The sequence below is a fragment of the Pleurodeles waltl genome, chromosome 4_2 (genome assembly GCF_031143425.1).
Source record: "Pleurodeles waltl isolate 20211129_DDA chromosome 4_2, aPleWal1.hap1.20221129, whole genome shotgun sequence".
Taxonomy (NCBI): Eukaryota; Metazoa; Chordata; class Amphibia; order Caudata; family Salamandridae; genus Pleurodeles; species Pleurodeles waltl.
In genome coordinates this window covers 988,566,464-988,581,221 of record NC_090443.1, presented here as the reverse complement: position 1 = coordinate 988,581,221, position 14,758 = coordinate 988,566,464, and the positions used below count along the sequence as shown (strand labels likewise).

Below are 14,758 nucleotides of genomic sequence, written 5' to 3'. Positions count from 1 at the left end.
CTACCTTGGACCCCGTCGCAGCAGCCTTACCGGGTTGTTTGCGCCCAGTTGCAGCAGTTGGTCAGAGCCTTACACAGTGTGAAGGCATAGTCATGGGATACCCCCTAACAGTAATGGTTCCACATTCAGTTGAAATTTTGTTGACTCGAACTAAAACTCAGCACATGACAAATGCTCGACTCACTAAGTACGAAACAATCATACTGGGGTCACCAAATGTCTTGAACCTGGCAACTTTACTTCCTGTTGAGAACGCTGAAATTAACAATGAGGAAGAGTTTGAACATGACTGTCTTGAGGTAACCGAATTATGTACCAAACCACGTCCAGATATTCAGGACACACAGTTAAAAGAAAATGACTGTATCATGTTTGTCAATGGGTCCTGTTTAAGAGATTCTGTAGGAACACTGAGAGCTGGTTACACAGTATGTATCATAGCTGGTATCATTGAAGCTTCCTGGCTCGAGAGAGTGTTCTCCGCACAAGTGGCAGAATTAATTGCCCTTACCAAGGCATGCCACGCAGCTGTGAATCTGAGAGTCACTATCTATACTAATAGCAGATATGGATTTGGAATTGTACATGATTTGGGCCAACTATGGTCACAGAGGGGTTTTATGACCTCTTCTGGTTCTCCTGTGAAAAATGGTGAACAAAAAAAGGATTTGTTACATGCGATTCAGTTGCCTCTTGAAATTGCCGTGGTGAAATGCAATGCTCATGTTGTCACAAGACTTTGGGGGTCATTACAACCTCGGCGGTCTTTTCACAAGACCGCTGAGGGACCGCCGTGCTGAAGACCGCCAGTGGTGGCGGTTTTCCACTCCGCGTATTATGACTGTTGGGAGCTCTACGTCGTTTTTCCGACGGAGAGCCGGCAACAGCCATAGTGACGGGCGGTGGGGAAGTGGAGGTTGCTCCACCTCCACCGCCACGCCAACAGAACACCGCCCAGCGAATCACGTCCTGTGATTCTGCGCGGTGGTGTTCTGTTGGCGGTGTGGTGTCGGCATAGCTGCCCCCATGGCTCCCGTCCCGGAGGATCAACGGAACAGGTAAGTCGATCGTCCATTAGGGGAGGGGGGTGTTGTGTGTTGTGTGCGTGCATGGGGGTGTGCGTGGGTGTATGTAGAGGGGGTGTGTGAGTGCGTGTATGCTTGCGGGGGTGGTGCGTGTTTTAGGAATGAGTGCGTGTATGTCTGCAGGTATGTCTGTATGGATGTGCGCGTGTATGTTTGAATGTGGGTGTGTGTGTCTGACTGTGTGTGTGGATGTTGGCATGTGTGTCGGTGTATGTGCGTGTATGTGTGTTGGCGGTGCCTGCATGCGTGCGTGTCGGCTGTAAATTAAGGTAATGTCGGGGTCGGGGAGGGGAGGGGGTCCTGCCACCCTTGGGGGGGTGGCAGGGGTGGTGGGGGGTGTAGGAGAGGGAGTCGGGGTGGGGGTGGGGGGTGGGGGAGACCCCTATCAGTGCCAGGGAAGCAATTCCCTGGCACTGATAGTGCTTACCGCCATGGATTTCATGGCGGTTCCTACCGCTGGAAATCCACGGCGGTAAGCCGGGTCAAAATACCGGCGGTGGTATTGTCATGGCCGCCGGGCTGGAGACCCAGGTCTCCAGCCCAGCGGTCATCTCCGCCCTGGTGGGCGGAACGGAGAAGCGGCGGATGACCATGGCGGTAACCGCCATGGTCATAATTTAAAAAAAAAGACCGCCAGCCTGTTGGCGGTCTTACTGCCGCTTTAACACCGTCTGCCAGGGTTGTAATGACCCCCTTTGTGTCCATGCGAAACGGTTATGCAGATCAAGTCGCATGGTTTTGTGCATTGAACTGCATATCGTTCAAAGAACAGTGGGAATTGTTACCGCAAACTGACAATGACATGTGTTTGAACCTTGCATTAAGGGTGGTTGATACTCTAGATGAGTTAAAAACTTTACAAAGTCGTGCAAACAAAGAGGAAAAACTTTCCTGGCAAAGAATGCAATGTGTACAAAGGGCTGATGATTTGTGGGTTTCAGAGGAAGGAAAATTAGTCCTGCCAAACAGTCTTCTATCTCAGTTTGACAGACTGTATCATGGACAGGCCCATCTCGGGAGGGATGCGATGATTAGGTCATTTAAAATCGACTGGTTCAACCCAAAATTCAAACATGCTGCAGAGTGGTAACCTTGAGCCACATTGGGAGAGCTGGTGGTCCATTCAGCAAAATGCAAATGGACTTCATTGAAATGCCTGTTTGTGGAGGATTGAAGTACATATTGGTGATTGTGTGTGTTTTCAGTCACTGGATTGAAGCCTACCCCACACGTAGAAGTGACAGTCTCACAGTTGCAAAGCTGCTACTTAGGGAACTGATACCGAGGTTCGGGTTTCCGGTCTCTATAGAGTCAGATAGGGGCAGACATTTTGACAATGAGGTGATTAAACTCCTGTGTGCCGCACTCGACATCGAACAGAAGCTGCATTGTAGCTACCGCCCGAAGCATCAGGGCTGGTGGAGCAAATGAATGGTACTCTGAAATCGAGAATGGCAAAAATGTGCGCAGCTACCAATATGAAATGGCCAGATGCATTGCCCTTAGTGCTGATGTCAATGAGAAACACTCCTGACAAGAAAACGGGATTATCCCCCCATGAGATCCTCATGGGCAGAGCTATGAGATTGCCAGCAGTACCTGCAAATACTCTAGTGACTATCACAGATGATATGGTGTTAGACTACTGCAAAGGTTTGGCTGATGTGGTTCGCTCTTTTTCTCACCAGGTGGAAGCTAACACATTGCCACCAATTGGAGATCCAGGCCACACCCTACAAGCCGGTGACTGGGTGGTTGTCAAGAAGCACGTGAGAAAATCGTGTCTGGAGCCACGTTGGAAAGGTCCGTATCAAGTAATCCTGACAACCACTACTGCCGTGAAGTGTGCCGGAGTTCCAAACTGGATACATGCCAGTCACACAAAGAAGGTAACGTGTCCTGTTGACGAAGAACTTGAAGCTTCCGGCACAACAGCTCCAGGAAGAGAAGTATCAGAATTAGAAAACAGTCAAGAAGGAACTGAGACTGCCGGAGGGCCCACTGAGAACAGCCTCGTCCCTCAAACAGTGAATGAGTTTGAGAGAGGTGACAGAGTGCCTATCTCAGTAGAGGCAGCAGGAGAACCAAATCAAGGAGAGGTTCTCCCAGAAGTAGACAGATACGGGTTAGAACTTGAACCCGGTACAGATCCAGAAGAAGAAGAAGAAGAAGGAGAAATAATAGAAAAGGATCAGAGTGTGCCAGCATCTCCTGAGCCAGCTGCAGGTCCATCAAGCGAAAACACCATATCACAAGAGGAGGGTACTGTCCAGCGTTCTGAAAAGACACATCGAAAGAAGACCCTTAAGGGTGATAACTGGCCAGAGAAACCACTCTTCAGGATAAAAGACACACCAGATGAAACAATAACAAAGGAGAACGATACATCCCGAGTGGAAGACCTAAGTGAAGGAGAACAGCAAGGGGAACGAAGGCTGAAGAGAAAGAGAGTCGCAAACAGAAGGTATACAGGTCCTGAATGGGCGCATGCTACAACATCTGAGTGGCAACAAGAATTCCTAGCATTCTGTTTCGACCGAGAAGTACCAGGCCAATACTACAGTACCTGAACTGATTCAAAGGAAAACTTGGTTAAAAATCGAAATTGAAAAACTGAGAAAAGAGACTTATAGATTACCGAATGTGACATTAAAACCGGATTTGACTTGAGAAACCTGATTACGACAAGCTGCTAACCTGATTTGACAAAAGGGGTCCTGGTGTTAGTGAAAACGCTGTAAAAACACGCAAAAAAACAAAAAGAGAGTTCTAAATCATCCTCTAGTTGATTGTTATTGTGCTATCTGATTCCATATAGACATGGCTTACGATAGAGGTAGTAATAAGGGAAGTAAGGTGTGTGGTTGGTTAGGTCTTATAATAGGTATTGTGTGTGCAATAATAATTGTGGGAGTGATTGTGGGAATGCCCTGGACAGAGAAAGAGACTATTAACGCTACTTCAAAACCTGAAACTTCAACCCTAACACCGTGGGAAAGATTTTAACAGGATGCAAGACACTTGCATGAGGGAACTAATTCAAAAGGGGAACTTTCTACTAATGTCTTCTATCGCTTACTGAATGAGTATGTGGAAACCATGGATGCGAAAGACTGTTATGTGTGCACTAAAATTCCTTCATGTGTGCAGGAAGGAGTTACCTACCATAGCCTTCCTCTAATTTACGGGATTAGCTGTAGTTTGCTATTAACAAGGTCCTATAATCAAGAGCATGTGCAATACTTTTATTCGAATCTGGATGTTGTGTTTTCTTTTGTGCCTGTGATTGAATTCCTGAACAAACTAGCTAAAGAACATGATATAAAAATAGTTAGAGGATTCTTTGAGCCGACGCTTACATTTGGAACTGCTTATGCACATCGCAATAATTTGACTTGCTTGCTATCACCTGTAGAGAAAAGCTTTTTAGATCACACTGATGATAGACGCAAAGCATTGAAAGAAAGACTAGAAAAAGGGCTAGAGAAACGCACATATGCAAATGATTATGCTTACACTGCAATCAAGACACAAGGCAAGCTAGCTATAGATGCATTACATGTAGGTAGGCTTTGTATATATAGGCCAAAATCTGAACAGGACAATTTGTTTGTGGGAACGAGTGAATGCAGACATGTGTTTTTGTTTCAGAGTAAATGGACATTTATGTTGAATGGACAGGATCCAGCGATCCCTGGGATCTATTACATCTGTGGGCTTAATGCTTGTTACCGCCTCCCTAGGGGATGGTATGGGACATGCTATTTGGGAATAGTTTTCCCAAAGATGTACCAGATTGATGACTTAAAACAAATACCTAAAACGTCTGAATTACAACATGCTAGACAAAAACGAGAATCAGTGGCTGCTGTCATTGGTGACATATTTTGAGCTATAATCCCTTTAGTGGGGGTTATCTTGAATTCTATGATGATTCAAAAGTTGTCTACTATCGTGGATAACATGCTGACAAATTTTACAGGGGCTATACTCCTGATGGATACTGAACTTGCTGCAGAAAGAGCTATGACTCTTCAAAATCGGCTTGCTTTAGACATTCTTTTAGCAAAGAGTGGAGGGGTCTGCAAGATGCTCAACGAGCGTCACTGTTGCTCGTTCATTCCGGATAATAGTAAAAAGATTAGAGGTATGCTTACTAACCTAACTAGAGATAGCGCAGATTTGAAGGATTTGAAAGAACCTGGAGTTTGGGAGAAATTTGGAAAAGGAATTGCCAGAGTAGGGAGCTGGTTTACCAATATTTGGAATGGGGTACTTGCAAAAATATTAATGGGTCTATTAATTGTTCTGGCCTGTCTATTAGGATTATGGGGGGCATGTAAAATAAATGATAAAATTAAGAAACATTGGACTAAAAGATCCAGAAGAAATGAAGAAAGAGAGAAAATGTTCAATGAAATTTGGGAGAGTTCACACAAGGGACAAGATGTTGAAATGCGCATTATGCGCAAAGTGAAAAATTAAAAGTGAAAGGTCAAAAGGAAAGGTTGTGTGATGACGACCGTCATCAGAGGAGGGACTGAGAGAGTGTAGATTTATATGACCTATATTAGAGTAGAATATCTATATTAATGTGTGACGATGTTGCATAGAAAACGACAATAATAGTGACTTTGCTTAAACGTGCACTTGAATTATGACTATAATGTGTGTGGCAACCAATGTATACGCAAATTAATAAATAGAATCATTAATGCTATGGTTATTCGAGTTATATTAACAATTACAATATTGCATTTATATTAAAAACCTTATAGGCCTTAAGTTAGCGTGAGCTGCAGGTTAGCTGCCTGGCTCTCATATTAAAAGCACTTCTCTGTTTTTCAGTGTGCTGACTCGCAAAGGGCCATGACCCTGCAAATGTTCTTTTTCTTCCAACTTGGTAGATGCATGTATCTTTGTAATTCCGTTCCCATCCGCATGCTTGCTGCTTTAGTATAAGTTTTATGTACAAAATTGAAACAAATGTAGATTAATGTAATGTACAAGGACGTTTAAACCATGGACAAAGGAACTCATGACCCGAGGAAACGTGCCAAGTGATGAAATAACCCCCGGATGTGCCACCTCCGAAGACGTCAATTATGAAGACCAATCAAAGTGTTCTGAATTATCATGGGATGACAATTGGGACTACCTAATGTTTAATTTGATAGGTTAAAGATAATGGGGTATAGTAAATGACCAATAGCATTTTGGGGGAAGGTATTACGAAAAAGGGATAAAAACCCATGTCACAGAAGGGTCGGGAGAACTAGGCAGGGAATGCTATTGATTTTATCCAGAAACTCTGTCACTCTGTTTGGTGACTTGAGAATTATTAAAACCATCCTCATCCATAGACTGCCCATTTTTACACTTCTCCTCCTTATGAGGGAAGTGTCCCCTATGCCCTTTAGTTGAGTCCTGTTTGATGGGGTTTTGACTGATGTCCTGAAGACGAAGACTGATCCTGTGCGCTGACCCAATCCTTGGAGGGTAATTATGACAATACAATTTGTAATTTGTCTGTTTGCTTTTCCTTTCTAGGTACCAACTGCTCGTTTTGTTAGTAACCATAGCTAGATGTTTTCCAAATTGGTGTTCTAAATTGTTTGCATGAAGCCCAACATGCTGATGCTAATTTGTGGTTAGGATAGGAGTTCACTTTGACTGACGCAAATAGACAAATGACTGACATTACGCTATGCTGAACTAAGACGTATATGATATTCGTTGTATTCTAATCTATGTTCACGCCGTGCTATGTTCTTATGTTTGTGATTCTTGCATTAATTAAATCTTATCACAGTTGCCATATCGTGACTATGCTCCTATGTTTTCTGGTATTAAGATTAACCCTTCTGCTCGTAGATTGTAATCAATAGGGAATAAAGTTCTTAAAATTCTATCAGAAGGTGTGGTTATTCATGGCTGAAAGGTCATGGTTGCGCCGACAATTTGATCAATGACTTTGTCCAAAGTAAAGTGCATTGTGGTGGTAAATATTGATGACATTATTGATATATTGCTTGACATATTGATCAGATATCTCGTCCTACGGTGTCTCTCCACTGGGTTACAAAATTCATTGGCCTAAAACGAGTCCTAATGTGTAATAAATTAACATAGAAGGACGCGTTAACAGCACCACAGAGGACTAAGCCGCAGTCATGAGCCTGCATGTGTTTGTAGTGTAGAACACCATGGACTTTGCAACTTGAGAGGTGGGTGGGACAGGATATTCTAGATTCTCATGAGCAAGATCTCCACTAGAACCACAATTCGGAACCATCTCTTTCTGGTTCTTCGACCTGATCCATCTAGATCTCCGAAGAGTAGGATACAGCCTGAGTCACAAGTTTCCTCTTTCCTGTAGACTACTCACAAATATGACCTTGGATGTGACTAATCATGTAGATAATAGATGAGGACTTCACACTAAGAATAAAGGGTGATATTTATAAGAGCTTTGCGCCATGCTAGCCCCACACAGCATGATAGATGTGTGACCTAAACACCTAAGTCAGATATTTGAAGCCATGCACGCCACTTTGCGAAGTTTTCAATGGCTTAAAAAATCTGGAGTAATGCAACATATTGAAGAATGCTGTGTTGCATTACTATGCGCAAGGGAGGCATTCCATGGGCGTTGCATAGGTGTTCCCACCCAACTCCCATGATTTGTGACGTATTCCCAGGTTTGCGCCAAAAAGTTATGCCTTATGAGAAATATCTTTATTTCTACTCTGTACTTCCTCTTTTTATGTGTACTGCATTTTGCAGCACATAGAAATAGAGGAATATGCCTGTAAGGATTGTTTTGTGCAGGAAGTTGCCTCTTCCTGCACAACAACAATCCTTCATGCAATGCAGGCACCCATGCACCACGGTGCAAGGGTGCCTGCGTTGGTACTAGGCAGTTGATTGTGTGCCAGAGTCGGACAGGAATGCGCCATATGCCTTTACTATGGCACATTCCTGCCACCTCCCCGTGACGCAGTGCAGCAAGCAAGGCGCCACATTGCCATAAATATGGCCCTTAGTCCCATATTGATAGTCGGTTTGCGCTGAATTAGCGTCATTTTTTTTTACACTAATTTAGCGCAAACGTAACTCCATATTTATACTTTGGCGCTAGACACGCCTAGCGCCCAAGTAACAGAGTTTATGTCATTTTCTGGAGGGGAAAACCTACCTTGCGTCAATGAGATGCAAGGTAGGTGTTCCTGTCCAGAAAAGGACGATATGGCCTTTGTGCCATATTTATCCCCCTGTGCTAAAATCCAGCACAGGGGGTCTTAAATAATGGCGCTAAGCTTGCTTAGTGCCATTATTTAACGCCTGGGTCTGGGCAGGCGTAAGGTGACCTGTAGGCAGATTTCCATGGTGAGAGACCATGGGAATTGCCCACAGGTGCCCTTCCCGGTCCACCGGGACACCCCCACCCACCCCTACCCACACCAGGAGGTCACCTACGGATGGGGACCCATCCAAGGTAAGTCCGGCTGAGTATTTTATTTATTTATTTGCCCAACACCCCTCGGGGCCCTGACTTGGGGTCCCCTGCACGGTGCTGGCCCCAGTGGTCCCCTGGGCAGGGCCATTGGGGTGGTGGGCATGGCTCCTGTATTTACTGAGACAGGAGCCATGCTCATGGGGCTCGTGTGCCAGAAAATGGAGCTACACTGCCTAGAGGCAATTTGTTTGCCTCTAAACAGTGTAGCACCATAATTTGGTGCACAAGCCCTGGTTCCCCCTACGCCTCCCAGCCCTATTAGCGTCCTTTCCAAGGACGCTAACAGGACCTTAGCGACGGCTAGCGCCATTACATAAATATGGCATCCGGCCAGCGTCTAGGAATGGCGCGAGCCGCTGCTATACTTTTAGCCGCAAACCTGCGTTAGCGCAGGTTTGCGCCATAATGTATAAATATGGGCCTTAGTTTCATGTCTAACTGACAGATGATTTGTTCCATCTCTATTCTTCCAAACTCCTAAACCTCACTTCTCATGTGCCCTGTGCTCTCCTTCCAAACCTAGCTTCTTTTTAAACAGAGATACCTGGAGTCAGAAGTGAAATAAATCAATAGTGCACATGTATATCAGGAGACTGTCTACGTTGCAGCAAGAGACTAAATAGACCTCTATTGAAACTTGGTGAAACAGTGACCCACACTGCCTCCTAGATCCCTAATATTTGTTGCTGTGTGACAAGGGAACTATTAATCTTCTGCCATCCCCCAGAGTGAAGCGTATCAGTGACATTTATGAAAAAATGCTGCAAAGCAGAACTTCCCTCTGCCCACTTGAGACAAAGAAGCCAACCCGCAAAAACGCAAATACCTAAATTCAATGCACAGGTGCTGGAATACCATGCAGAGCAGTGACTGCGTACAGAGAGGGAGCCTCGGGGGTATAGCCCCCCAGTGATAGAGGTAGAAGGCTGATTATACAGCTTTCTGAGCCAAGTCCCAGTTTACGTTTTCCTGGGCAGCAGGTCTATAGAGAGTTGAGCTTTTCTGAGAAGAGCTGGCCATGAGAGGCGGCAGAGGTTGGTATGAAGAAGACATGCCCCTCACCACCCTTTCCGCAAGGAGCCTCTGACACCACCTGAAGAAGTCTCCCAGGTAGAGAGCAAGAAATACATGATTAGCATATTCAGTAGTACATACGAAGGTGAGCAATCAACATGGTGCAGGGAGGTCAACAGATTTAAGAGTTAGGGCCCGATTTTGATCTTGGCGGAGGGGGAATACTCCATCACAATCATGACGGATATCTCGTCTCCGGTATTACCATCCCATTCTATTATCTGGGGATCGTAATACGGCGGACGGTGTCCATCATGTTTCTTAGTGAGTATTCCCTCGCCGAGATCTAAATCAGGCCCTTAGTTACATGTATGCAAAAAAAGTGAGACCATTTACTATTGCAGCAAGTCACTGGCACAAACAGCACTATTATGTCAATAAACATAAGAATTTAGGTAAAATACACACTGATCAAATACTCAGTCGGCGCCAGTAAGATGGTGCAGCAGGTACAAATGGATCACCTACGTCCTGCTTGTGACTCTTGGCCTCTCCTCTTATATTTCAGGTACGGGATCTCTGCATTGGGTACCTCCTGGTGTGCCTGACTTACCTCTACATAGGAATAATCTTCTTCATCTCCTTCCCGAGTCCACCGATCCCCAAGACTTGTATCGCTCAGGTAAGTGACTCAGCTGTGCCAGTGGACATGCTCCCATATCAGTACTCCAGAGGTAACCCTTACAACTGCTATTTATATCAGTTTACAGAGAGCTTTTCAGATGTTTAAAGGTTTGCAAAACATCAGTGTCAGACGTTTAAGCAGCAGTGGGTCATTGCTTGTGTGACATTAGCGAGCTCCTCCTAAGGAAGTATGGGGTGCTCATCCTGCAATGTACTGTTTTTGAGCCCAAAAGTAGTCAGTCCTGTTATTTGTCTTGTTTTGCAGATGAAAGAAAAGTGATTAACAGAATAAATCAAATAGGTGCATATAGAGTTCCAAATTGGGATGTTAATGGTGACAATAGCTAGAAAGCACTTGCAGAGAAAGGCAGGTTAACAGGGGTGAATCTGGCTATCACTGCCTGAAACAGCCAGTTGAGGCATGAGGTTTTGCTTGGGTTGACAAGGAACTTCTTCTCTGACTTCTCTTTTTAGGTACATGCAGGAACTTTACACATATGTGTGCAGTTAGTGACTGTAAGGAAATGCCTCCTTGGCATGGATACCCCCTGACTTTTTGCCTTTGCTGATGCCAAGTTATGAGTGCTGAGGACTGCTAACCAGGCCCCAGCACCAGTGTTCTTTCCCTAACCTGTACCTTTGTCTCCACAATTGGCACACCCTGGCATCCAGGTAAGTCCCTTGTAACTGGTACCCCTGGTACCAAGGGCCCTGATGCCAGGGAAGGTCTCTAAGGGCTGCAGCATGTCTTATGCCACCCTGGGGACCCCTCACTTAGCACATGCACACTGCTTGCCAGCTTGTGTGTACTGGTGGGGAGAAAATGACTAAATCGACATGGCACTCCCCTCAGGGTGCCATGCCAACCTCACACTGCCTATGGCATAGATAAGTCACCCCTCTAGCAGGCCTTACAGCCCTAAGGCAGGGTGCACTATACCACAGGTGAGGGCATAGGAGCATGAGCAAACCTTAGACATTGTAAGTGCAAGGTAGCCATAAGAGTATATGGTCTGGGAGTCTGTCATAAACGAACTCCACAGCACCATATTGGCTAAACTGAAAACTGGGAAGTTTGGTATCAAACTTCTCAGCACAATAAATGCACACTGATGCTAGTGTACATTTTATTGTGAAACACACCCAGAGAGCATCTTAGAAATGCCCCCTCAAAACATACCCGACTTCCAGTGTGGGCTGACTAGTTTTACCAGCCTGCCACACACCAGACATGTTGCTGGCCACATGGGGAGAGTGCCTTTGTCACTCTGTGGCCAGGAACAAAGCCTGTACTGGGTGGAGGTGCTTCTCACCTCCCCCTGCCGGAACTGTAACACCCCAGGCAGTTTTGTGCACGTAATCACATCCAGCTGAAATCCCTATTACAATTAAAAATCTACTGTACCTGTTAATAGGCCAGCTTCCTTTCTACCCAATAAGAGGTGTTTGGGGAATGTGGAAAGAATTTGCACAGCCCATTTTGCACCACTGTTATTAAGTCATTCGATTATATCATATAATATGCATATCTTTTCTCACCATCAGGCTAACAAATGCTATAAATGCTTTCCATAATGATAAACAATATTTGGTTTTGAAGGTAAAAGTTTTACACAAACGTTTGGTATCACATTTGAATACATACACCATTTAGAAATTGTAAGACTTCAGGTTATCAGTTGAGAGGGCTGGGAGCCCAACTCAAATAATAAACACTATCCTTGTCAGGGTGCACTACAGAAGTCACCAAATAAACATGTGTTTAACCATCTAGCCGCTTGGGGCAAAAGCAGTCAAACTTAACCTAGAGGCAATGTGTTAGGGATGTATGCAGTGCTCAAACAGTTATAACGAGAAAACACAAGAAAAATCCCAAACCAATTTAGATACAAATGGTAAAAGTTGAAAAATGAAATTACATCAAAACAACATAAATCCAAGAAGTATAACAGGGCTTATAAGTTTTAAAGTTTGAGGTGTGAATAGCACCAAAAAGCGCAAAGGGTCAGTCACAGTTATCCGGACACACTACCATCTCACACAGTCCTGGTCCACTGAGGAGCCTCAGCCAGAGCTTCGCCTTGGTGAGGACCATGAAGTAGTTAGGTGGCGCAAAGAGCTGGTCGCCGCTAGAACTTCTTCTTGGCAACAGACGTGGGTGGCCACTGTTGGCAGGAAGAGCAGGTCAGTGTCACAGTTCTGCAATGGTGGGAGACGTGATCGGTCGCTACTGATGCAAAGAGTCATCTCGGAGTCATGAAGAGTCCACAAATTCTGGATTTTCACCTGTACTGCAGTCTTTGGAGTTTTGCAGTAGGGGTACACTCTGATGCCAACCCAGGGTCCAGGACCTGGTGCAGCACGTCTTGGGGATTAGGACTTACTCCAGCAGAGCCCAGCAGCAGGACTCAAGCAGGTCCAGTTGGTGCTGGTCATCTAGGCAGGACAGGTCTCTGGAAGCTTGTTGTGTCTTTATGGCTCAAACTGCTGATCCTTGGAGTCAGTTCTGGGGATCCTGGGCTCAAGCAAGTCATCAAGTCTTCTTCCTTCAGACCGCAGGGCAGTCCTCTTTCTGAATCTTCCACATATCCAGGAATGTTCTGATATGAGGATCTTAGGGTGACACTTTTATTCCCAGTGCCAGTCTGTGTGTGGGGCCCAATCTTTTTCTACTCCTAAAATAGTTCTGGTCAGTTCTGCCCCTTCTTCTGGGTTAGGCTCCACACTGTCTAGGTCTAGGACAGGCAGGCCCAGGTGATAGCTGTATTTGCCAATGGCAAAGTAGTCAGTTTCAGAAGTCAGGAAGTGGTGGGAACAGCCCTCTGGCCGGCCTTTGAAGCTTCAGAAGGGCTGTACAACCCCACCCTCAGGCCATTGTGCTCTGGAGGGCAACACCCTTCCCTACACCCTAGGCCCTTTGCTCCCTGTCTGGAAGGAATACATATCACACCACAGGTCAGCCATTATCATGACCCTGGACACTGGAAGAAAGGCACAGTTGGTTTAGGCAGAAAAATGCCAACTTTATAATTGATTCAAGCTCAGAGATAGGAGATTATGCCTGAAGATCACGTCAATGGCTCTGTCAACTGAATTCTTTATTTTTTGGAGCCTACTCGCAGTTTCATTTTGGCAGTTCTAAATAAAAACCAGCGCAGTAACCAATCTTGGTCCTGATTAATCTTGCTAACGTTGACCACCTTGATTCTACAAAGTGTTGAAACACTGAAGCAATTTTAGATAGAACTCCAGTTCCTCGTGACAGTTTTAATTAGTGTCTTGCTCTTTAAAAACAGGATTAATTGTCACTCCTAAGGTGATATCTTAGGGAGGCTTAGGCTTTTCACTATACTTTTTAGAGTGAGCAACTGTTTTACTACCACAAAGCATGACACAGTTTGTTCATCCATCCAAACTTTATTTGTATTCTAGTAGCTCAAATATTAATGTATGCAACTTAAGAGTTCATTAGGAGAAGGGAACGTTAAGGACTGGATCATACATTCATACATATTTATGAAGGGGTTGGAGGAAGATATCAAACAGGTCAGTCAATAGTAGGTAGCCCTGAGATCCCCTGCAATCAGTTATAACATCCCGGTGGTTCTCAGATGCCACTTGAAAACTCTTGATGTATCTCAGTCTTTCCAATTATTCTGCTTGCTCAGTCATGGCAAATGGATCAGATAGGCCAAGCAGCATCAATTGTTTGACACTTATCAATATTAGCACAGGGCCAGATTTATCATTGAATTGCATTGCCCTTGTGTCATGCATGGTGTCGCAAGGGCAATGCAATATTAAAGTCAAATTTGCGAAGCAACGCAAGGCCACCTTGCGTGGCTTTGTGCTGCTTGGTAAATCTTGAGTACAACAAGACAGTATAGGTCACTGCCTTGCGTTACTTTGTTCTTGGAAGGCATCCCATGGGTGGAGCATGGGTCCACCCATTCATCCATCCATGGATTCTAGCGCATTCCCAGATTTGCCAAGACTGGTAAACCTGGAAATACATAAAAATACTATAACTTCCCAGGAGAGGCGAAACAAGGAGAAACATCTTTATTTTTCCTCTGCACAAAATATTCCTGCCTGTAACCCAGACACTCTTCCACTGTAGCGCAAGGGTGCTTGCATTGGCGCTAGGCAGCAGATTGTACACCAGTGCAGGCAGAGAGCAAGAATGTGCCATAAATTGGTATGGCACGCTCACAAAGCACTGCACAACACCGGACCAGAATACATCAACAGATGACTCTCCTTCTACACCCCGACCCGGCATCTTCGCTCTGCTGACCTCGCCTTCGCAACCGTCCCACGCATCTGCAGAACTACAACTGGTGGTAGATCATTCTCACACCTCGCCACCAAAACGTGGAACACTCTTCCCACCCACCTGCGCCAGACCAAAGACCTCCTTACCTTCAGGAAACTTCTCAAGACCTGGCTGTTCGAG

The 14,758-nt window shown here is 45.2% G+C and overlaps 1 protein-coding gene across 1 annotated transcript in view; it reads left to right on the top strand.

Moving 5' to 3' along the window:
• The window catches only part of LOC138293967 (neutral amino acid transporter 9-like), a 378,670-nt gene that overhangs the window by 268,256 nt on the left and 95,656 nt on the right, over positions 1-14,758 (top strand). The window contains exon 6 of the mRNA XM_069233229.1: positions 10,187-10,300. Coding sequence (XP_069089330.1) covers positions 10,187-10,300 — 114 coding nt within the window. The remainder of the gene's footprint in view (positions 1-10,186; positions 10,301-14,758) is intronic.